Consider the following 24,831-nt stretch of genomic DNA (forward strand, 5'->3'; position numbering starts at 1 on the left):
AAGATGCAGGAGTGGAAGTCTATTTGACTATTTTTATTAGCATTTGAGTGCTAAGTTGTGGAGCTGAGAGAGTTGAATGTGTTTTCAGGCAAGGGGCTGTCTTGCTTCCCTTCCTTTCCATGAAGGACACAGTGAGGTTTTGCTTCACTGAGCAGCAAAGCCACTTCCACACCTTCTGCCACTGCTGCCTGATGTCTTGATTAAATTACAGGAAGATGTTGATCAACATTGCCTTCATTAGAGATGTCAGGAGAAAGATATTTATAGGCACAATATGGAAATGCTCTCAAAATTGCAAGTTAATGACCTGAAACACAAACAATCCTGGCAGTGGCAGGTTAATTAGCACAGCCTGGTTTGGGCAGAGGGATGTGGACATGGGTTACCTGCTGGAGGTTTGGCACATCTGGCACCAAATGGAAGGTTCTGGAGCTATTGGAATATTTCCAGCATGAGAGAGGAGATAAAACAGGAGCAAAACAGCTTCTAGTTGTTCTCCCACTGACATCTTGACTCTTGTTTTTTGTTTAAGAGCATGTGAATGTTGCTGATATTTAGTCTCAGAGTTCTAGTTCAGTGGCATTTACATGGGAATGGAATATCCTAAAGTTGTGCATTTGTTTTAAATCAAAATATTCCTTTGTACATAGAAAATCCATGAAGGTGTTTTCCTAAATTTCATCTTAAAATTCCTCTGAATGCTTCTCTCTCACCTCAGCTTACCTCAGTCAGTTCTGTGTAACACAGGGTGATTTTTTTCTTGGTCTGTGATAGACAAAAAATGCAATCTGGACTGAAATAGGTGCAGCTCTTCAGGAAAAGATGAGAAGCCTCATTATTAAATATGATTTTCAACCTCAATATTGAATCTTAAGTCTAAAACTCACTAACTGACTGTTCAGGAACAGGGTAAGGCTGAATATCATTGGCTCATCTATAAGAGTTATCTGTCTCCTCTCATGTTTCAGTTGTTAAGTGCTAATTTATTTGCTTTAAAGAAACTTCAACAGTGTGAAAGGTTAGGAGCATCTCAAATTGCTCTTTCAGAGTTGCTTGTACTAGTGGTTCAATATCTGCTTTTATGCAGAGTCAAAATTGACTTTAAAATTTGCTTATAGGAGGAGGATTCAGTTTAATTCCCAATATTCAATATTCTTCATCCTCCTGTATGAAAGTTGTTTTAAAAGCATCCCATGCATAATAGGGCAAATGCAATTTCAGAATATATTGGAAATCACTTGGAATTTGACTGCTGGTGCATAGGAACAGTTAAAAGCAGGTTTAATCAACTTTGGAAGTTGAAGCACTTGTGAGGATATCACAGCTATTCTCCACTCATTCTCTGCCTTTTAATGGTCTTAAAAATTACTTCTGGTAATAGCAATTTTAGATGCTGCTTGGCATAGTATCATATTTTTATGTGCTTTACAGTGTTTTCAGGCACAAGTATGATTTTAAAGACTCTTGTCAACTCTAAAACTGCTTGTAAAATGGGAGGTTATTTCAGTCTAAAAGAATATTGGCCTAAAAGACAGATGGGTCTGCATTTTTCTAAAGCTGGGAAAAATAAACTAGCAATACACAGCACTTGCAGGGCAATTTTCATATACCAGACCCTTTATAGATATTATATCTGTATAAAAAAAAAAAGAGGTGGAAGAATAGCAAAATAAAGCTACAAAATAAATTGGCCTTTCAGGGCGCAGATTCTGAAATGGAGTGGGAGCTTAGGATAATAGGTTTTATTTGCTTTATGTCCTTTTTTGTACTCAATTATCCATCAGCCTCACTTTTTTGTCCAGTTAAAAATGAAGTTCACCCCAAATTCAGCTCCAGTCAGATCATCTTTTCACTTGAGCCTTGAGTTTTTCAGCTATAAATTTTAGAGTAGTGCTTAGCTGGGATCAAAGCTCAGAAACTCTGTGGGTTTAAGAAGCTTCACAAATGGGTTTGAAACAAGCTCAAGTTCACTGTGGTTCCTTCCCTCATTCTACAATTAGAGATTTCTATCAGGCAGAGCTGAAAATAGGCTGTGAAAGCCCTTCTTATCCTATTTTCAATACAGAGCAATTGTAGTACAAGCCCTGCTAATGTAAAGGTTATGCCAAGCTTATCCCAAATGGCCCAGCTGTGGTGCTCAATGCAGGCACAGAGGGAACAAGGCAGGGCATTTTCCCCTTAAATTGGATTGCTTAGTGACTCAATTTAAATGTATGTTTCTATGTAGCTCTTTATTAGCAGCCTCAATCTGTAAATTGAGATGTTTAGAAACTCTTTCATGGGTTCCCCCTCCCCCCCCCCATGAGTGTTCCCTGCTGAATGGCAGCGCAAAGCGTGGAGGTGGGTACAAGGTCTTTCAAAGGACTCTTTCCTTCTTGAGCAATTGGGGCATTTTGGAGAATAAAGTGCTTTTGGAAGCTGAAATAGAAGTTCAGGCAGATAGAGATGTGAGAGATTTTAAACTCAGCCAGTGCCACAGCCTGCTAAAATGCCAGTCCTTGCCTCTACAACTTAAATAAAGCAGAGAACATGCTGTCATTTTCCCTGTACATTCCCAGCTCCAGAGAGGTTTGCTGGGAACTTCAGTCCCTAAAAACGCACAGGCTGGAGGTTTTACTGTGTTCAGTGATGTGCTGGTTTTGTGAGGCACTTGAATGCTTTCTCAGTATCTTGTCCCATGGCCAACCACCACAGTGGCTCAGGACTGCCCTCATGGCACTTGCTGTTCTGGCAGTGTTTTACTCAGTCAATGCAGGTGTTCCAGCTTTGTTCCATCATGTGTCTGGTGTGTGGCACACACACAAACTCTCTTGAATTTTCAGCCAGTGATCAGGCAGAAATCAGGTGTCTTATTTCATTATTAATGGCTTAATAATTTCTCGTTTCAAATGGTCTCAGTACTAGCAGTAGCTCAGGCTTGAGGGCTGCACCTAGTGGTTCTCACTGTTTATCTCCAAGACTTGTGTAAAAGTGTTTGATGTGCTTAAGCATGGAAAAGAAAGGGTAAAAAAAGGCTTTAAATGCTTTAGATTTGTGGAATGGGTTGGATTGGAAGGGACCATAAAGCTCATCTAGTTTCAGCCATGGGCAGGGAGGGACATCTTCCACTAGCCCAGGTTGCTCCAGGCCCCATCCAACCTGGCCTGGAACACTTCCAGAGATGGAGCAGCCACAGCTTCTCTGAGCAACCTGTGCCAGTGCCTCAGCACCCTCACAGGGAGCTATTTCTTCCCAATATATCTACCTTAAATTTCCTCTCTGTCAGTTTGAAGCCATTTCCCTTGTCCTGTCACTCCAGCTCCTGATGCAGAGACCCTTTTTAGCTTCCCTGGAGGCCCTTCAGATCGTGGAAGGTTGCTAGGAGTTCTCCACACCACTTTCCCTTCTCCAGGCTGAACAGCCCCAACTCTCTCAGCCTGTCTTCATCTTTTGACTTTCTAAACCCTTTTTCACAAGCTCTTTTTTCCTTTCTCAGCATGGATCGAAAGGGTCATGGTTGAAGACAAGAGTATGTTTGCTGAATGCTGAGTGTTTTATCTGCACTAGAGCAAAATTAAAATGAGTATAATTGCAGAGGTGAAGAAACAAGATGTAACAAAGACTTTTAGCTTCACTTTAGGGACCAGAAAACTCCCTGCTGATCACTTAGGCTTAACTCTAACTCTGCTCCCACTTTTTGGAAAATAGTTTGGCCTTCCTGTGTCAGGCTTTTTGTAGTACCAGCTGTCATTGCATCGTTCCTACAGAGCTTGTCTTCCAGTGTTTGGTGTTGAACTAGCCAAGGCTTTCTCTATAATCACATGTATAGCAACTGAAGTGCCTTTAGTGGCTCCTTGAAGAGCTTTCTATATTATCACTGTTGACATTGACACCACATAGTCCCTGAAGTGGATCAGAGTCCTGAACACACTGGCAGTTGTTGTTTGCTGCAAGATTTAGAGATGAAAAAGTGGTTTATTGAAGACACAGAGTGTAGAGGGTTGGTGGGGAATGGTTGGATGGTGTTTAGTCCAGCATGATGATGATGGTTTCTTCCAGCCCTGGGGAAGTCAGGGACTGATGCTGAGGAGTAATAGAGCTTTCCACATTTCCTGACAAGGTTTAGAGGCTGAGCCCTGTTTTAATTACAAATTAAAGAATGAAATTTCATTCTGCAACAAATAAAGTTGTTTCCTTCAGCAGTTAGTGAGTAGAACTTTATTAAATCAATAGCCTTTTAGATTGGGCTGGGGTTCTGCTAGGAACTGAGTCAGGTTTTGGAGGCTATTGCATTCCCTATCACTGCTTAAATAAAAACAAACAAAACTATTAGACACATAAAAGCAGACTTGAATATGAGATAAATTGTGAAATAATTTGGGGTAATGACTGGGTGTTTCTGCAGCAGCTGGAAGAAGAGTTGTTGATTAGCATATTGAAGTGGATTTGTTACCCAGTTTAATTTCAGGAGTGCTCAGGAGGAGATGACAGTTATGTCACAGAATCCTGTCCCCAGGAAGGTTCAGGTTGGTTGCTTGTTTTCCAGATGAGCCTTCTGTTCTCCCTGCAGGGCACCTCACTTGTTCCATGTGAGGGGAAAACTCTTTGTCTTTCAAAGGGATAGGACTAGGTTATTGAACTTTTGTGCTCTATTACTGGGAACAAAAATCCCCTCTCAAGTCTTGCAGAAGACATTTTTGGTTTAAGTTGCTAAAATTTTTAGGGCTTTGTGAGGCAAATTATTTTTAGTAATTAACTCTGGAGCAACTGATGTGACCATATGCCGTAGGATTTATGGGGTTACAGCAGTGACAGGTTAATGGTTGGACTTGATCATCTTAGAGGTCTCCTCCAGCCTTGATGGTTCTATGATCAGAACAGCCCTCTTCAGACACTGCTCCCAGCTAATCCAAATGTTCAGTTGAGCTGGAATTTAGGGATATATGAAGTATGAATGGTTATTTTGAGTCTCCAAGGAATTGTGCTTAGTAGGGGAGAGGTTATGGGCAATTCTTGATAGCTGTGACTGCCTCTAACTTCGTGGATTTGTTGTCAGATTCCAAACGTGTGAGGCTGCAGTTGTCTCTGGGGGTGTATGGATGTGGGGCTCACTGCAAATGTTGTGAAGGGGAGATTTACAGAAGCTGCTTTAGCCTTGTAACCTCCATCTCCAGTGAGTGGTGTAGAGGTGCATCCCTCAGGTGATTTGGAGCAGGAGAACAGTGTGTAAGGTCCTTTGAAATACCTTTGCATAGGAACTAGTCTCTTAGGAGATGGCTGAAGGGAGTCATCTGGCAGAGAGGCTGTGAGGGCACAGATGGCCTTTGGGATGGTGGAAATGATGAAGAGAGTTAGGAGGAGAAAGGGCTCTGCTGATAATAGCAAGCCTTCCTAGTTGTGGGGGAGTGGTGTTTGGAAGAGACCTTTGACTCTCAGGAAGTCTAAACCCCAGCTCTGTGTGACTGTAAGAGTCATAGGATGGTTTGGGTTGGAAGGGACTATCAAAATCATCCAGATACAACTCCCTGCCGTGGGCAGAGACACCTCCTCTCAGGTGTCTTTAGAGCTCTTGGTGTTGGTTCCCTGGAACTGGAAGTTTGTATTAGCTACTTCAGTAACATTTATTTTCATTTTTAGAGGTGATTCTCTTTGCTTTAGCTGTGGAGCTGAAACAGACATGTCCTCTAAGTAACTGCTGGCTGGGAAGGGGCTCTAGGAATTCATGCAGCTCTCCACTGGCAGAATATATGATTGCTCAAGTTTTTCTGTTTGTTTCTGCTCAGGCTGTTTGACCTTGCTGAGCATCTTAGCTTAGGAGAATGATTGAGGGTTTCCTCTAGACCATCTCATTAGAAATAATTAGAAAGTTTAATAGCAACAATTAGCTGTCAGAAACTAAAGGGATCTAAGCCTTGACACCATTGCATGGAGAGTTTGTTAAACAGGTTTCACTTTGCTCTCAAGGAGAGTGGCCCTTTACTTACCTGCCTTTGCCTTGCTCATAGAAATGGAAAGCAAAGGCACTAAATAAAAAAATCCAGTGAAGTTAATGACAGGAACATAAATGCTTTGAGGAAAACCTTCATTGTTTTATTTAATAAGTTCTATTTGCCTCTTCTGTAAGGTGCTTTGGGCAGGGCCAGGGCACATTGACCAGTGTTGCTGCTTAAACATAAAACACATCATGAAAGCTGTAGGTAAGGATGCTCAGTTGTGTAATGCTGCTTCTTTTTCCAAGTGTGTTTGATTTAGCATGATTTGACTTCAATGAATTTCATGTGCTTGGAAACCCAACTTTGGGCAAAGGCTGCTAACATGGGATTTCACTTGTCATTTAGATAATTTTCCTCTTGAAAAGGGAGTTAGAAGTTTGTCTCATGTGGGTGAACATTTCACTGTGACATTCAGAAGGGAGAACATATCAGCATGGAGACATAGATGGTGGCGAGAAAAGCTCACTGAGTTTAAAAAGTCATGATTGTTCTTTTGGTAAGGTATGTGCAGTTCTTAGACTTGAAAACTGTCCCTGCTTTGGGGTTTTATGTGGTGCTGTGTGTGGCAGTTGCTGTTGAATGGGAACTAGCAGAGCTGTAAAAGTTTATCATTGAGCTGCTTTGCACTAAGTAAAAGTTTGTGGAGGTGTCATTCAGTTAGCCAAATCCTGAGCCTCCAGAAAATAACACATCTCTGTAAAAAATTAGAGTTGTTTTGGTTCTGGTCCTGGAATTTTTATAGCTTCCAGTAAAAAAAAAAATTAAGACTGGGTGAAAAAAACCCCAAGTCCTATTTCATGTAGGTAATGCAAACGTTGCTTATCTTCCCACACGATGTGCTCGTAGGAAACTACAGAGGTATGAAAGGAGTAGTTTTCCAGATGATTTATTTGCTCTGTTAATGCCTTCAAAACAGAAAGCTATGAAAGAAAATCAAATCAGTTAATTTAATATAAGAAATCCAAATAAAAGCAGAAAATACTCAATTGTTATGTATCAAACTAGAGCATATAAGAATAAAAGAAGTCTGTAGGGAGAGTTCATGCATTAGGAATTTTATTCAGACTGCTCAGTGCACTTTGCAGAATGGTTTCGTGGCCAGAGTGATGTTTGGGCAACAGTTGGATGTGATGGTCTTGGAAGTCTTTTCCAACTATAATGACTCTGTGAGAGCAAGCCAAGTGGGGTGGTGAACCTCTAAGAAGCAGCGTCACGGATGTGAGGAAGGAGAGTGAGTGGGTACTCACACCAAATCTCTCTTGATTAAGTGAGGTGATCCTGCTCCTCTCCTCAGCCCCAGTAAGGCACATCTGGAGTGCTGTGGCCAGTTCTGGGCTCCTCAGGACAGGAGAGACGGGTAGAGACTGGAGCATCTCTTACAAGGACAGGCTGAGGGAACTGGGGCTGTTCAGCCTCGAAGAGATGCTGAGAGGGACCTCATCACTGTCTGTCAGTACCTGCAGGGAGGTGTCAGAGCAGTGAGGCACAGCAGTAGGACAAGAGGCAACAGGCAGAAACTGATGCCCAGGAAGTTCCACCTGAACACAAGGAAGAACTTCTTTCCTGTGCAGTCACTGAGCACTGAACAGATTGCCCAGAGAGGTCATGGGTTCTCCCTCACTGGAGATATTCCAGAACCACCTGGACACAATTCTGAGCCATGTGCTCTATGAATTCTAGTATTGTTCATGCTGCTCCTCAGTTGAGTAGCCTCCAGGAATGCTGTGCTGTCAGCCCTTCCCCGTGGTGTTCAGAAGTTTGGGCTTGCAGTTGAAGTCATCAGTGAAAACACAAAGCTGTTGCTGAAGGAAATGACAATTCTGTAGAGATGTCCTTTAGGGTTTTCACCTAAATGGAGATCTGAACAAATATTTCACTGTTTTGATCTCCCTTTGCAGGTCTTGTCTGTGCTGGGTAATCACAGTCTGTAATGAGCTGAGCGTGATTCCTTTGAAGTCAATGAATGAGTAATTTTTACCGTGAGCTGGAAAAATAGCATTTACCTTAGCTTGTTCTGCTGTTTATTTTACAGATGATTTTCTGTTGGGATTTGTGTGTAAAGTCTTTAGACCTCCAAAAAAACCCCAAAACAAACTAGTGGTAGTCAAGTATTTCTTCCCTGGGCAAGAACCTGATTAGAAGATGCCATTTTGTACCAATGGGCTGCAGCTGTCCATGGTTTTGTTAGGAACTGACAGGACAAAGGGTAATCGGTATGAACTGAAAGAGGGAAATTCAACGTAGATATTAGGAAGAAGGTTTTTTTCCTGTGAGGGTGGTGAGACACTGGCACCGGTTGCCCAGGGAGGCTGTGGCTGCCCCAACCCTGGCAGTGTTCAAAGCCAGGTTGGCTAAAGCCTTGAGCAACCTATTCTGGTGGGAGGTGTCCCTGCCCAGGGCAGAGGGTTGGGACTGGATGATCTCTAAGGTCCATTCCAACCCCTTAGCAATCTATGACTCTATGTGGTTGGGGCTGTGGATAAGAGGAGCCCCTGAATGTGTGTCAAAACATGGACTGCACTCATACAGTCCTCTGGGGTGAAATGGGGAAGAGAATGGTTTGTCTTATCTCCCTGTGTCAGTGGTACTCTGAGGCTCTTTGAAAATGAAAAGTGCTTCTTAATTCACTTCTATTTCTGTCTGCTTGAAGGAGGTAGTGGTTTTCCTCTGTTCCAAGTAGCAAACCCAATTGCTCCCAAAATACAGTCATCACATGGGATATACATGCTTTTATGTATTTTAAGGCTACACCTATGCATTTTCTAGCTCTGCATGTACTGCTTTATGTCTTTAAACCTCTCTTTTGAGTAAACCAACAAACTCTTACTTATTTTCTTTCGTTATTCTGCTCTGCTTCCATTGATGACTCTAAACTTTTGACTCCAGACTGGCAATATGAGGGTAAGATGGCAAACTGTGACTTCCTGAGCATTGCTCGTCTGCTTTTCATTTGTGTTTTCCTTAGAACATGATTAAACTTGTGTTCATTAAGTATATCCTTTCATTGCAATTAAATTCAAATTATGTTTGTTTCTGTTGTGAAGCTTTAATTATGATTTATAACTTTTTATCATCCCTTTGTCATTTCTTTGGGTTAAATTGCCATTGTATGACCTCTGTCCTGATGGACTTACGCTTCACTGGGATCCTGATGTGATCTCTAAAGCAAGACATGAACAGATTTATCACTGTAGTCATCAAACTGTATCATGGTGGCATGTGACAATGGGTCTTTACTGTAAGGGTGGTGAGACACTGGCACAGGTTGCCCAGGGAAGTTGTGGCTGCCCCAACCCTGGCAGTGTTCAAAGCCAGGTTGGGTAAAGCCTTGAGCAACCTGTTCTGGTGGGAGGTGTCCCTGCCCAGGGCAGGGGGTTCGAATCAGATTATCTTTAGGGTAACTTCCAACCCGAACCATTCCATGGTTCTGTAATTTGGAGTGTGTGTTCCTGACATGGGAAGGTAGAGTGAAATAGCACATAACACTACAAGTCATATAAAGTTTCTCTGAATAAGGAATAAGCAAGCATCTCAGACTTTGAATTTTGCTAACAGCTGTAGCCCATACCTACATCATATTGAAGTGAATGTGAAATATACTGACTTAGATCTTTGGTCTTTTGTTGCAGTTTTTTGACTTCTGGGATGAGAAATAACTTTTCTTTTCATCTTTATAGATTGCAAATTGGCCAGAGCAGGTCCTCCAGCCACAATAGTTCCCATTGACGAAGAGAGTCGGAACGGTGAGTGCCTGTTGGTTCCCTTTGGGCTCTCCACATTGGCTCATGGGGGTGTTTAGGGGCACGTGGGAGAGTGACATGTCGGTGTCTGGCTGGGCAGTGAGGACTGGTCTCTGAAAAGGTGTTTATGAGCATTGTGAGTGGAAAGGTGATAGTGATTCAAAATGCTGAGAGGTGTCAGTTGCATGTTTTGATGCCTTTGGTCTTTGGCTCCACAAAGTCCTTGTGAATCTGTGTTTAGACCACAGTTACTCGTACTAAAATGGTTGTTTAGCTCCAACATATGCCAATGTGATGTTACAGGAGGACACAGTTCTGGTCAGTCGTTGGTTTTGATGTGTTTGGGTAAAGCAGAAACCTTACTCTGCAGCTGATTTGAGTGTTAACATTGCTGCTCATGTGGTTGTTAGAAGGTTGTTGGTTTGCTCTAAGCTGAATACCACGAGGACAGCTCTGAAATGGCAGAACTGCCTTGTATAATAGTCATGGAGACTTCAAAAGGAAATGAATTACTTTTTTTAATTTTAATTCTCCTGTTCACTCACACAGTTCTGATTGTTTATCTGTGGTCTCAGCATTGCATTTATGCAGAGTACTGTGATGGGATGAAGTGCTTTACACTGTTAAAATCTGGTGTTACTCCTGATATTGTTACTACTCTTTCCTGCTTTTCATTTTATTATGGGATTTCCCCTCCTCTTGTAAGCTAAGCATGGTGTTGTGCTCTGTGTGGTGATATTATCATATATGGGTGCTTGAAATGGTGTACACACTCAGGTCATGCTGTTGGAACCTCTCTGCTGTTATCTAACTGCTTGCTGTTCAAGTTGCTTACGGTCAGACAGATAAAAGTATGCTGTTGAACTGGTAAAAAAAAGCCCCATACCCAATTGTTACTACACCTGTGTGCTGAAGAACTCTGGAGGTGCTACTGGAGTGGCTGTTAAAAACAGACTGTGTTCTTCCTCCTGTGGAAGCTGTCCCTGCCCATGGTTGGAATGAGATGATCTTGAATGTTCCTTCCAACCCAAACCATTCTGTGATATAAAAGGTAATAAGGAAGAGCAGCAAAAGCAGTGTGTTGTGGTAAGAAAATGTTTTAATCCTAGTTTTGGATACTTTGGGGGGTTTGGCATGAAGACTGGATGTTGTTGTGTTGTAGAACATGCAGCCTGAAAGGAAAAAATCCTGAGATCCATGCCAGTATCAACAGGGTAAGTGTGTGTACTTTGTGTAGGAATTCACTTGAAGAGTTCATAAAAAATTCTGTCAAATCCTTTGCTATTAAGTCTTAAAATTAGAAATGTGTAGTTGTTTAAAATGATAGCAAGGCTGTGGTGATAGACATGTGCATGATGCATTATACAATGCTTCCACTGGCCAAACAGGCTTCATCTTGGGATGGCCAGGAGATGTAGAGAAACAATCCACCTCATTTTGTTCTAATCTATACAAATATGTCTCTAGGTCATTTGAAGTATGAAATCCAATCAGCTTATTTTCGTTCTTGTCCTGCACTGTGGTTTTCAAAGTTCTGTTGGTATTGTTGGAATGTCTTTCCTAAGGTTTTGGAATGAAGATCTCAAAATAATAGCTGACACCTCTGGGTGACATTTCATTCCATCCAGTGCACATATTCATCGAGTTCTGGCAGCAGAATAAACACCAACTCATGCTCTTTAGAAATATACATTTAGTTCCACTGTGCTGAATGCTGCTTCATGGCATATTGAGCTCCCTCATTTCTAATTCCCAGGAAGTCAGAGACCAACAAATCTCATGGAATAAAACTATTACAAAATCAGTATTGTTTGTTTTCATAGACAGTTACCATGTCTGACCTTTAAAGACCTTCCTGAGAGATCAGCAGAGATGTTATGATGGGACAGTTTCCCACCAGGGGATTAATATCTCTTTATATGAAGTCATTTAGGTACAACAGTATGTTGGAACATAATTGTGAGGAATCCTGGAAAGGTGAACTTGACATTTAAGGTACAAACGAATTATATTCTGATTTTTCCCTTTAACTGAATGGGTGGTAGTACTTGAGATCGCATTAACAACAAACCTAGATTTTTCTAGATGCTTTTTACAAAGTTATTTTCACTCATGGATTTTTTTCTTTTCGTTTTATATTTTCACCCATGGATTTATTTTTTTTAATTGCTGAATTTGAGACTTGGCTTTAACTTGTTTTAAAGACTGAATGAGACATAAATCAGAGTTTTCCATTGCCATTATACACATTTTTTGGCAGCCTTCATGTGGAGCTACCCAGGTTTTTCCCTTCAGATGAGCATCCTGAAATGCTCAGGGGCTTTAGGAAGAGTTTGTAATGGAAAGCAGACTCTTGGGAAATTACTTCTACAAGGCAAAGTGTTAAACTGCTAGGTGTGACAGATGAAATTGGAATTTGGAGCAGGATGCAGAGGTTGAGGAAACAACTAGGCTGAAGTCAATCACCCTGATGTGAGGAAGAATGTGAACTGTGGTGTCTCGGTGCTGCATTCACACCAATAACTCCAGAATTAGGAATTTTTTTATTTTGTTCTTGCCTGTTTCAGGGAAATCAGTGAATGTCATTGTGCTTTGATATTATTTTTGAGTTCTTTAGTTTCTCCCCCTGCCTTTACACTGGTGCAAGTGCTCTAATGCATAATCAGACTGTCTACCCAAATGACCTGCCCCCTCTCCACACTCCTTGCTCTTTGGGGATGTTTGGGATTCATGCTAACTTTCAGCAATGAGCTTTCATGGTTGTAGGTGGGTTGGGTATTATTTTTATGTTTTTCACCTTTCTGCTATCTTGGCAGCAATCTTTATTCAGCCTGACCACCTGGGGAGGCGGAGGATGTGTGATTGTGCTACAAATTCCCATCAATTACCCCCTGCAGTGAGGGAATAACGGGATATAGGGCACAAATATGCAGGAAACAAAGCTGTGGAGTTTTTTTTCCCCACACATTACTGTTGGACCAATTTCTTTTCAGTTTATCTGTATGTGATGCTGGAAGAATAGACCTGATTGCTGAGGCCCATTGACAATGTCACTGCAAATTTCCATGCTGTGCTGAACTATTGTTACTTGGTTTTCAGGGATAATTGACAGGGATTGAATAAAATGCCTCTAGAGACACAAAATGTGTAGCCTGTCTCCTGAGGGAGTCTTAGGTGTGCTAATCCATTTCCTAAGGACTCTGTGTGTTGCCTCTGGACAGTCATTACTTAATGGAATGTTCAGTGACTGCCCATGTGGGCTGGAATTGAAGTAATGAGCCTTAAAGAAGGAAGGGTCCTGCTATCCATCTCTTGCAGGGATCCTGTGCCCATTCCAGCCTGGCTGCCTTAAGGCATTGTGGCTAAGGAGAAAGGAATTACTTAATAAAATGAATTTTCTGGTTTGGGAAGTTGCTGTGGCTGAACAGGAATGTAATAAGAATGGAATTCCTGAAGAACTGTGGCTCTGTGGTAATTCCCTAATTTTCTCTCCTTTTCAGGGTATATGATTGGTTTAAAATACCATTTAATGGGGTTTATTTAACATTAAGAAGTCAATTCAAGGTGTTTAGGTTATTGAAACCGAGTGTGGTGCTTTTTTCTACACATACTCAGGCTTACTTGTGTGATTTAATTGGTGGATGAGACGTTGGACATGCCCTAGACATGTGCACCCAGAACCCAACTGTGTGCTGGGCTCATCCCACAGCGTGGGCAGCAGGGGAGGGGGGATTCTGCCCCTCTGTCAGTGCTCCCTCAGCAAGTTCACTGGTGACACCAAGCTGTGTGCTGCAGTCACACACTGGAGGGAAGGGATGGACTATTCAGAGGGACCTGGACAGGCTGAAGTAATGGCTGATGTCAACCTTATGGAGTTCAACAAAGTGAAGTGCAAGGTCCTGCATCTGGGTCGTGGCAATCCCAGGTTCACCTACAGGTATGGTGGGGAAATAATGCTGAGCAGCAGTGAGGACAAGGACTTGTGGATAATGGTGGATGAGAAACTCAGCATGAGTTGCAGTGTGAGTTCACAACCCAGAAAGCCAGCTGAATCCTGGGCTGCATCCAAAGGTATGTGGCAGCAGCTGACAGAAAGAAAGGATTTTCCCCCTCTACTCTGCTCTTGTGAGACCCACCTGAAGTATTGCATGCAGTTCTGCTGCCAGCAATGTAACAAGGACATGGTACTGTTGGAGCAAGTCCCAAGGAGGCCATGAAGTTAATAAGAGGACTGGAGCATCTTCTCTATGAGAAAGTTGGGGCTGTTCAGCCTGGAGAAGAGAAGGTTGTGTGGAGACCTCAGAGCAACCTGCCAGGAGCTGAAGGGGCTCCAAGGAGGCTGCAGAGGGATTTTTGGTTAGGAGTCGGAGTAATAGGATAAGGAGAAATGGGGATAAATTGAACAAGGGAAATTTCGAATAGGTATTAGGAGTAAGTTTTCCCTGTGAGGGTGGTGAGACACTGGCACAGGTTGCCCAGAGAGGCTGTGGCTGCCTCAACCCTGGCAGTGTTCAAAGCCAGGTTGGACAAAGCCTTGAGCAACCTGTTCTGGTGGGAGGTGTCCCTGCTCAGGGCAGGGAGTTGAGACTGGATGATCTCTAAGGTCCATTCCAACCACTTAACAGCCTGTGAATCTCTGAATGTGATTGTAGCATTGGGCATCAGCAGGAGTTAGCTGACTGTGTGTGCCGATGCTATTCTGTGTTCCTTAATACTTGTCTGAGCACATTAGATTAGCCAGCAATGCAAATCTGATCTGGATCAGGCCCAGACATGTAATAACATGTGGTCAAATTAGTGAGGAGTTTATTCTGGCTTTATGTTTTTATATAAGTAGAAAGGTGATACATTAGGTCTAATATCTGCCTGATTAAGTAACTTGTGTCAGCAGTTGTTACCCCTGTGAAATGTTTTGGACAAATTCTAACAAGAGCAGTGGATTTGTATTGATCTCTGTGTGCCACATGGCTGCACAGTCCCAGGGCTGCTGTTAGGGGCTGGAGACTGAATTCATCATGTTAGAGTCCTGTAGAGTTCAGCCCTGTCTGCCCATGCCTGGACTGGTTTGGAAGCCTGGATGTTTCCTGTTGATGGTCCTCTAGCAGGAGAAGGACTTGGCAGTACTGGTGGTTGAGAAGCTCAACGTGACCCAGAACCTAACCATGTGCTGGGCTCATCCCACAGCGTGGATAGCAGGGGAGGGGGGGGATTGTGCCCCTCTGCCCCCTCAGGTGAGACACACCTGCAGTGCTGCTCCAGCTCTGGGGTCCCAGCACGGGAAGGATGTGGAGCTGTTGGAGAGAGTCCGGAGGAGGCACCGAGGTGATTAGTGGTGTTGTTCAGACTGGGGGGAAGGGAAGGCTCCAAGGAGGCCTTACAGCCCCTTCCAGCATGTAAAGTCAGAGGCTCCAAGAGATGGAGAGACACTTTTCCAAGGGCCTGGAATGACAGGACAAGGGGTGATTGTTTCAGAGTAGGCTTGGATTGAATATTAGAAAGAAACTGTTCCCTGTGAGGGTGGTGAGGCTCTGGCACAGGTTGCCCAGAGAAGCTGTGGCTGCCCCATCCCTGGAAGTGTTCCAGGCCAGGTTGGATGGGGCTTGGAGCAACCTGGGCCAGTGGAAGGTGTCCCTGCCCATGGCAGAGGGGGGGGACTTATATGGGTTTTAGGGGCCCTTCCAACCCAAACCATTGTGGGATTCTGCGATAAGTACTGGGTCTAGTTCTATATATTTCAGGGCACTCCTGTGCCATTTAGGAGTGTGTTGATTAGACTTGGAGAAAGGAGTCACAATGGCCCATAGAAATCCAGTGGGAACAGTGTACACAAGTCCAGTAATGTTTCTGCATGAGCATCAGGAAGGACTCCTGACTGCTGCTGCACTCCCTGGCTCCGAGGTGGGAAGCCTGCAGCAAGGTGCAAGGGAATCAAGAGACACCCAATTGTAGCTGACTCTGTTCTTCGTCTGCTGGAACTATTCTAGCTGCTCTGGTCCAAGTACTGTTCTCAAATATCTCCATAGTGGAGGTGTATTGGCTAATGCACAGCTTAATAGTGTACTTTTAGACTATTCTTGGTTTTTGTCATGTCTTGCATACTTGATTGCCAGAGATAGACTTTTCTCTTTTTGTATTCACAGATTCAGCCAATTATGGCTGAAAATTGTTTGGTCTTAATCAGCTGTCCTAAGAATTGTTGTTAAATGCAACAACAGGAATGTTATCAGAACATAAGGTGTTTGTACTTCGGGAAAGGATAAATAGTCTGGAAGAGTAGAGCTACTGCTGTTGTCAGGCTTAGAGCTGAGAGGAGGAAAGGGATGTGTAAAAACTAGGAAGTTATAAAATTCTTTTACTCAGCTAATCAATGTCTTCGATGAGATGAAATATGGAATATTCTTTTAATAACTTGCATTTGTGGTTGCCTTCCCACTCTCCATGTCAGCAGCTGCCTCAGACATGCTGGTGCTCAAATTGTTGCTTTAAGTTGCTACAATCAAAATGTAAACTAGGAAATATAACTTATTCACTGACAATCTGATTTAGTTTATAAATTCATGAGATAGGAAAAGAGGTCAAAATGTATGGAAATGATTTTTGTTCCGTTCAAGCCTGTTTGTTCATTTCCATTCCCAAACGATACCTTCTTGGGATTTTGGTATTAAGGATTTCATTGGGAAGTCATGAATCAATTTGGTGTCTAATGCCAATTTTATGCCACAGATTTAGATTCACACTCACGTTTTTTTGTGGAGGACAAATCTGCAAAGGAGGAAGAAGCTGTAATATGGATCAGCTTCTTATTCTATTTCTAATCACGAGCACATCAGTGGCTCTTACTCTTCACAGAGGCTAGTATGAGGCCGTGTTTGGGTTTTGTGCAGAACACAGAGTTGATAAGGCAGAGATGTTTTTGTTAGTGCTGAGCAGAGCTTACACAGAGGCAAGGCCTTTGCTGCTTTCCGTACTGCCACACTGGCAAGGAAGTTGGGGATGCATGGGAGATTGGGAGGAGACACAGCTGGGACAGGTGACCCAAACTGACCAAAGGGATATTCCATACCATATGACATCATGCTCAGTATATAAGGTGGGAGGAAGAAGGAGGAAGGGGGGACATCTGGAGTGATGGTGTCTGTCTTCCCAAGGAACCGTTACGCGTGATGGGCCCTGCTCTCCTGGAGATGGCTGAACACCTCCTGTCTTCAGGAAGCAGTGAATTAATTCCTTGTTTTGCTTTGCTTGTGTGTGCAGCTTTTGCTTTCTCTATTAAACTGTCTTTATCTCAACCCATGAGTTTTTGTAGCTTCTACCCTTCTGATTCGCTCCCCCATCCCATGGGTGAGGGAGTGAGTGAGAGGCTGTGTGGTTCTTGGCTGCTGGCTGGGGTTAAACCACAACAGATCTCTACAATTCTCCTCCTTCAGGAATTGTTTTTTTAATTATGTCTTTTAAGAAAGAAAAATTCCAATTGCCAAAAAGCAGGGGGTAGTTTGGGGTAGAAGTAGAGGAGAAAAATTGTCCTTTTAGGAACTGATTAACTCTTAGGGATAGAAAATAGTGATAGAGTTGGAATTATGTAATTGTTTTTGAGGTGTCTAGAAAAATATCCTAAGCTGGTATTGGTGCTCTTGGGTGGAGGTGAAATAGGTGCCCTTAAATTACCTTCAGGGATGAGAGAGGAGTTTTGCCCTTAGTTTCATAATTAACTGTCTCATCTCATAGAATCATCAAGGTTGGAAGAGACCTCTAAGATCGTCAAGTCCAACTGTTGGAGCTCTTTTATTTTTTCATTGTGTTGTCAGGTGAGACATGTTGAGGTGTCATGGCTCAAGGTGTAGCTGCTGAGATGTTTGTTGTGCTGACAACTTGCAGCTGTCTGGGGAGTACCTACAGGCCCTAATTCAACTGCAAGTGATTGGGTTCTGTTCATTAAATATGGAATAACTGCAGGAGTGATTAGCAGACCAGGCAAGACCATAGAGCTCTTTGCTAGCAGTAATGTTTAGAATGAAAAAATAGGGGAATTAAACTCCATTTTGGGGTGGGTGTAATTGTTGTGAATCTCTGTAATGCTGATGCCTCTTCAACATGTGTTTGGGATTTCCTTTTGTAGTGGAAATTCTCCTCAGAGTGACTTGTTTTTTTTGTTGTTTTTTTTTTTTTTATCAGCTCAGCTATGACAGTTTGAGTGTTCAGAATAAATTATTCAAATTAGTGTGCAATCCATTGATATTCCCAAGGTGTCAGTTTACCTTTGCTAATGAAGAGCTGTGTATTCCCACTAATTATTTCTTCTATGTAATCCTGAAACAACAAATGCCATTTTAGCAACAATATTCTTTAACTATCTTCTCCTTCACAGTCCCAGTAAAGCAGTGCAAGAATTGGGAGTATTTAATACATTTTAAGCCTGTTTAAAATGAATTTTCCTCTGAGGAGTGGGAGGTGACTGATGTGATCTGTCCTCCAGTGTAATCCCCAGATCTGTTATGGATGCTTTCTAAGTGTTTGAATGTTGCTTTATTTTGGGACTGAAAACAAAGCCCAAAGCAGGAACATAGGGTTCATGGGTATGGAGGAGCCTGTCCCAGTCATCTCCTTGGGAAGGTCAACCTGGGTCTTTTGTCCCATGGCAGTGTGAATATAGTGACTACCACAGAGATGTCCCAGTGCTGAGAGCTCAGGTGTCCTCTTGTGCCACTGGTAAAGGTCTGACACTTGTCAGAGCAAATGGATCTTCGGCCTTTTGAGGAATGGCCTTTTATGTGAGTTCTCTGCCAAATTATGGGATTCCTACCCTGCAGCTCAGAATCCATTTGGCCTTCTTCATTAGCTCTTTTGAACTCTTTGTTTGTCAGGGGCTCTTGTTCCATAAAGCTTTCACTCTGGGTGAAGCAGTTCAAGCACCCAAGAACCAGCAGAGTTCTCTGTTCATCCCTGCTCAGGCTCTGTTAAGCTCAACTAGCTCAGCTCATAAAATTCACCTGTTGTTCAATTCTGTCCTGTGTATGAATCCCAGACTGGCTTAGTTGGAATGGACCTCAAAGACTATCTCATACCATCCCCCTGCTATGGGCAGGGACATGTTCCACTAGACCAGGTTGCTCCAAGCCCTGTCCAAACTCATCTTGAACACTTCCAGGGTTGGGGCAGCAGCAGCTTCTCTGGGCAACTTGTGCCAGTGCCTCACCACTCTCACAGGGAAGAATTCCTTCCTGATATCTCATCTGAATGGTTGGGAAGGGAGTCACTTCAGTTCTTTTCAAGTCCAGTTAACACCAGGTGACATGTTGAACAGTGTGATGGGATCCCAAACTGGTCTCCTTGCTTTCTGTCCTGCTTCAAAAGAATTACATTACCTTGTTGGGAAATTAGAAGAGTTGTATTAAAATGTACAAAACTAAACTACCAGTGGCAGCTCAATATACCAAAGGACTGTGGAGCTGCTGAAGGAGGGAAAGTTTGCATGCAAATCCCATTTGGTAAGCACTTAGCATGAAGTGGAGGACAGTGTCCAGGCAGAGGTACCTCCCTGCTTACCTCTTTAGCACAACAGGAATATAAAGAATCTATACCAAATCTAGTAAATAGAAACTCAGTCATGACACCTGCACAGGAAAGAAGTTCTTCCTCATGTTCAGGTGGAACTTCCTGGGCATCAGTTCCTGCCCATTGCCTTGTGTCCTATTGCTGGGGCCCCATAGAGCAGAGCCTCATACATCCTCTTAACACCTCCCTGCAGGCACTGACAGACATGGATGAGAGGTCCCTCTCAGCTGTCTTTTCTTGAGGCTGAACAGGCCCACTGGAACAAATTGCCCAGAGAAGTTGTGGATTCTCCATCCCTAGTAGTGTTCAAGGCCAGGATGGATGGAGGTCTAAGAAACATGGTTGAGTGGAATGTGTCCCTGCCCAAAGCAGGGGGTTGTACTAGATGATATTTTTGGTCAGATCGGTATCCTGTGATTCTTTGAGGTGCCTGAGGACCTTGGAATGTCTATAACCCAGGAAAAATATTCCTTTCCTGAGAGGCTTTAATCAGCCAGCCAAGTTTTTGAACTATTGCTGCTTCTAGGGAAGCTTCATTGAAATTTTCATTTAAAATGATGCTGAAACCCCAATACCTTTTCACACTTGGGTAAGCAGCTATGGCTTTGCATCTCTCATTCTTCAACATGTGTCTGAAAGGAGACTGGGAACAGGAATCTGCACCAGGTGAGTAATGAGCTGTCCTCAATGTTTCCATAACCTTTCATACCTTAAAAAAAAGGGGGGGGGGAGAGGGAGCAAAACCAGCCTTGTAAATAGTTATGCCTCAACTTCCTTTAATTGCATTTATTTTACTTTGATCTGTACAACAACTCAGTGTAAATTTTTCTCCCTCATATTCCCTGTGTTTTTAAGCCATTTGCTCCAAAAAACTCAGTAGTTTTAGTTTTATTCCAACTTTGAAGCAGTAATAAGAACTACACTTAAGGTATTGCTTGTTTTGAACAGAGTAACATAATGAAATAAATGATGGATTTCAGAGCTCTGGCTCAAACATAATTCCATTTCTTGGTTTATTTTGTTACATAGTCTCAGGTGAAAACTCCTTGTATCCTTTTAGATTTTGAAAGTCATGTTAATCAAGCCAAATGTTGTGCTCCAAACCTCTGATTTTTTTTTTTTGCTCCTTTATTCCCTCACTATTTTTCAGCATTACTTTGGTTTTCTACATTTTATCCTACTGACAGAACTGCTTAGGGCCTGATTAAAATAAATCATTAACTCTCGACCTTCAGGCTGTTTGCCTCTAATTTATTGCATTAGCACTGTCCTAGGGATCATTTTCTCCTCTGGTAACCTGGTCCTTTCCCTGGAGATGTTCTAGGGAGCAGTGCTCAACTGTATGGTCTGGAAGGGGCAACAATCTCATGAGGTTTAACAAGGCCAAGTGCAGGTGCTGCAGATGGGTCAGGGCAGCCCCTGGGATCAATCCAGGCTGGGGCTGAGCAGATGGATATCAAAGCTGGGGGGGATTTGGGGTGCTGTAGATGAGAGGCTGTCTGGAAGGGAATCTCATGAGGTTTAACAAGGCCAAGTGCAGGTGCTGCAGATGGGTCAGGGCAGCCCCTGGGATCAATCCAGGCTGGGGCTGAGCAGATGGATATCAAAGCTGGGGGGGATTTGGGGTGCTGTAGATGAGAGGCTGGACATGCCCTGAACATGGATGGGTCAGGGCAGCCCCTGGGATCAATCCAGGCTGGGGCTGAGCAGATGGATATCAAAGCTGGGGGGGATTTGGGGTGCTGTAGATGAGAGGCTGGACATGCCCTGAACATGTGCACCCAGAACCCAACTGTGTGCTGGGCTCATCCCACAGCGTGGGCAGCAGGGGAGGGGGGGATTGTGCCCCTCTGCCCCCTCAGGTGAGACACACCTGCAGTGCTGCTCCAGCTCTGGGGTCCCAGCACAGGAAGGACATGGAGCTGTTGGAGAGAGTCCAGAGGAGGCACCAAGGTGATGAGAGGGATGGAGCAGCTCTGCTGGGAGGAAAGGCTGAGAGAGTTGGGATTGTTTAGCCTGGGGAAGAGAAGATTTGGGGTGACCTAACTGTGGCCTTTCAGTGCCTGAAGGAGCCTGCAAGAAAGATGAAGAGTGACTATTGACAAGGGGCTGGAGTGACAGGACAAGGGGCAATGGCTTCACACTGCCAGGGGGTAGGGTTAGATAGTATATATGGAAGGAATTGTTCCCTGTGAGGGTGGTGAGGCACTGGCACAGGTTGCTCAGAGTAGCTGTGGCTCCTCCATCCCTGGGTGTGTTGAATGCTGGGTTGGATAGGGCTTAGAGCAACCTGGGCTAGTGGCAGGTTCCCCTGCCCTATGGCAGAGGGTAGAACAAGATGGTCTTATTGAAGGTCCCTTCTAACCTGGACCATTCTATTTTTCCATGGATTTTTTTGTTCAAGTTTTTTTCCAAAATGTATATTAATTCTTCTCAGAAGAATAATTACATGTAGCTGCTACCAGGCATGAAGTTTTATTTCTCAGGATAGTTTATGAGGCCAATGAAAAACCTGGCAAACTTTGCTCCTGAAATGCACTACTGAGCACTCATGTTGGGCCTATTATTTTGTCACTGTCACAACAGGATGAAGTTTAAAAGAGCAGTTCTGTGATGAATTATCTTCCATGCAAGGAATTAATAGTTTTCCAAAAGGGCATCCCTGAGGAAAGCAGCAGCTGGGAGGACCACTTCACTTTTCAATGTGTCTGTGTAGTTTGATAGGTTTTGATTGCTGTCTTTTTCTTTTCTTTTGATTACTCCTGCTCTTCCCCTTCACATGCAGCTCCACACCTTCCGTCTTTATTTCCAGATCCTTTAGCAACTAATTTGAGGTAAAATATTTTGTATTTCAGGGTTAGAACTGAATGAGGATTTTTTATAAATCATAAGATAGTAAGAAGCTTTCCACTGAAGGGAGAAAATAGGGTGAGCAAATAGTTGGTGCATATGATGTGGTAGTCTACACACTCATATTCTCCCTTTTATTTTTGTGGGAAAGAGAAAAGTTTTGTTTTGGTTGGTTGGTTATTTTTTAAATTAGCTAAGTGCAAGTCCGTTTGGCAGCAGCTCCGGTGTTGCTTACTTTAACAAAGGAATTTTCTGGGGTTTCTTTTTTCCCCTTGACCTTTTTAGAACATATGTTAATCCTACTTTCACAATTCATAGTCTTTCTCTGCAGGACCTTCCACCCTCAATGCATTCTGAGTGTTCATCTCTCCAAAGGGAAGGGTCCTTGAAGCTGTTAGCCTTGTCCTTGCTTTCCTGAAGGTATTAGCCTTGTCCTTGCCTTGGTTTTTCAGGCAAGAATGCACTTTGCAGCTAATTTCTCCCAATTCACTAGAAGAAAACAAAGCTCTGGCAGAAGGGCCTTGAAAGAAGAAACTGTTACCTCTTCCACAGCGTTTAGCTCTGTTACATTGGGTTTTTGCTGGCCTGGGACTGCAGAGGATCTGTGTTTTCCTCTGAGCGGCCTGTGCAGCAGAAGCTGTCAGCTCTCAGGTGAGTTCTCTGGAGCCACAGGCTGTGTTTTTGGGCAGGACTCCTCATCCTCCTGTGCCTGCTGCAGGCTCCTGACAGGGATTTCCTGCTCCAGCCTATTTGCTATGAGCTGTGAAGGAACATCTGCCCTGACTGATTAAAACCCTTTTGAGTACATCTCAAGTAACATCAGCATGGACTCATAATGTATCAACATGTTAAATCTGTCAGGTGACCATATGGAGTTTGGTTTGTGCTTTTATCCAGTATTAATGCTCCTGTTGAAGTACCACAAAATGTTTGGAAGTGGAGTTCCCTCAGTCAGCAGGGTCTCTAAGGTGTCCCTCCAGGCACTTAAGTCATCTCAGTAATGAGGAACTCTCTCTCTTGCAGACGTGTTGTCTCCATGAGTGTTCTTTTTCTCAGGGACTGCCCTGGCTTATAAGGATCTGTGGCTGAGAGGAGCTGTAAGGGAAGGATGTGCTTCTCTTCTTTGGTAGTGTAGCTTGAAGGTAAGCCTGAGGGATGCTGCTGGGGCTATTTTAAAGCAAAACATAAAAGAAAGAAGGGGGGGAAAGAAGAAAAAAAGGAGGAAAAATCAACAAGTCCAATGATAGTGAACTGTAAACTGTATTTCCATAAAAAGAATGTATAGATAATAGAATTCACAGAATCATTTGAATCAGGTCACAAAGCTGATAAGAGGATGGAAACCCCTAACCTATGGAAGACAGGCTGAGAGAGTTGGGGCTGTTCATCCTGGAGAAGAGAAGGTTGTGTGGAGACCTCAGAGCAGCCTGCCAGGAGCTGAAGGGGCTCCAGGGAAGCTGCAGAGGGACTCTGGGTTAGGAACTGCAGTGACAGGACAAGGAGTAATGGGGAGAAATAGAAAGAGGGCAATTTAGGCTAGATATTAGGAATAAGTTTTTCCTGTGAGGGTGGTGAGACACTGGCACAGGTTGCCCAGGGAGGCTGTGGCTGCCCCAACCCTGGCAGTGTTCAAGGCCAGGTTGGCTAAAGCCTTGAGCAACCTGTTCTGGTGGGAGGTGTCCCTGCCCAGGGCAGGGGGTTGGGACAGGATGATCTCTAAGGTCCTTAACAGTCTATGATTAAAACACCTCCATGTATGACTGGTGTGTGTAGAAACCATCCTCACAGAGCTTTCAGTTCATTGATATGTTATTGCAATATCATAGGATATTAATTCAAACGCCTTTCTCCTCTTTCAGTTATTTTATTAACAGCATCTCAGGTAAATCATAGGTTTCCATCTGTTATAGCTCTGTAAAAGGCCCTGAAAAAGCACCTTTCTTTGACAAGACCCTGCAGCTGGAGAACACATGGTGTTCATGTCCCTGTAGACCAGAACTGGTTGTGGATTAAGTGTTCAAGATCTGTTTCTTGCCTTTGTTAAGCTCTCTCATGCATTATTCATCAAACAGCAGGTGAAGACTTCAACCTTTTTATGATAATTGATAGTGGATAGAATAGAAGATTACAAACAGTTTCTGAGCACCAGGAAATGCCAGCGTGGGAGGTGTATTGTCAGGACATGGTTTTCATAGCTAATTCACAGTATCTGTGCTTTATTGGGCCTCAGTCAACAAGGAGGGGTGGAGAGGGAATAGAGGATGAAATTGTATGTTAATAGTGTTGCATTGGGTTTTGTCTGCTTGTGGTGTTTGGTCTCCATGAACTGTAGCTCTTCCAGTGTGAAGTAAGAGGACTAAAAGACCTTCTGTGTTTTTACAACCTGTTCAGAGCCACCACCCACCATGGTTCCTTTAAACTCAGCATCTTAATGGTACAGTTCCTTCTATCACTTGAGGGGTTTATGTAGTTTTGAGATGGAGTACAGTTAGAATTACCTCATGTAAATCAGTACCTTGGGTTCAAGTTGAAGGAGGAGAAATTTAGGCTAGATATTAGGAAATAGCTTTTTTCCTGTGAGTTTGGTGAGACACTGGCACAGGTTGCCCAGGGAGGCTGTGGCTGCCCCAACCATGACAGTGTTCAAAGCCAGGTTGGCTGAAGCCTTGAGCAACCTGTTCTGGTGGGAGGTGTCCCTGCCCAGGGCAGGGGGTTGG

General features: G+C 43.4%; 1 protein-coding gene across 1 annotated transcript in view; it reads left to right on the forward strand.

Annotated features, from left to right (window-relative positions):
• Nucleotides 1-24,831, forward strand: part of LOC103798205 (protocadherin-15-like) — a gene marked incomplete at its 3' end in the record, with an annotated part of 76,780 nt that overhangs the window by 18,940 nt on the left and 33,009 nt on the right. Inside the window, exon 2 of the mRNA XM_009070454.1 lies at nucleotides 9,650-9,715. Within this exon, the coding sequence (XP_009068702.1) occupies nucleotides 9,650-9,715 (66 nt within the window). The remainder of the gene's footprint in view (nucleotides 1-9,649; nucleotides 9,716-24,831) is intronic.

The sequence above is a fragment of the Acanthisitta chloris genome, unplaced genomic scaffold (genome assembly GCF_000695815.1).
Source record: "Acanthisitta chloris isolate BGI_N310 unplaced genomic scaffold, ASM69581v1 scaffold1732, whole genome shotgun sequence".
Classification (NCBI taxonomy): Eukaryota; Metazoa; Chordata; class Aves; order Passeriformes; family Acanthisittidae; genus Acanthisitta; species Acanthisitta chloris.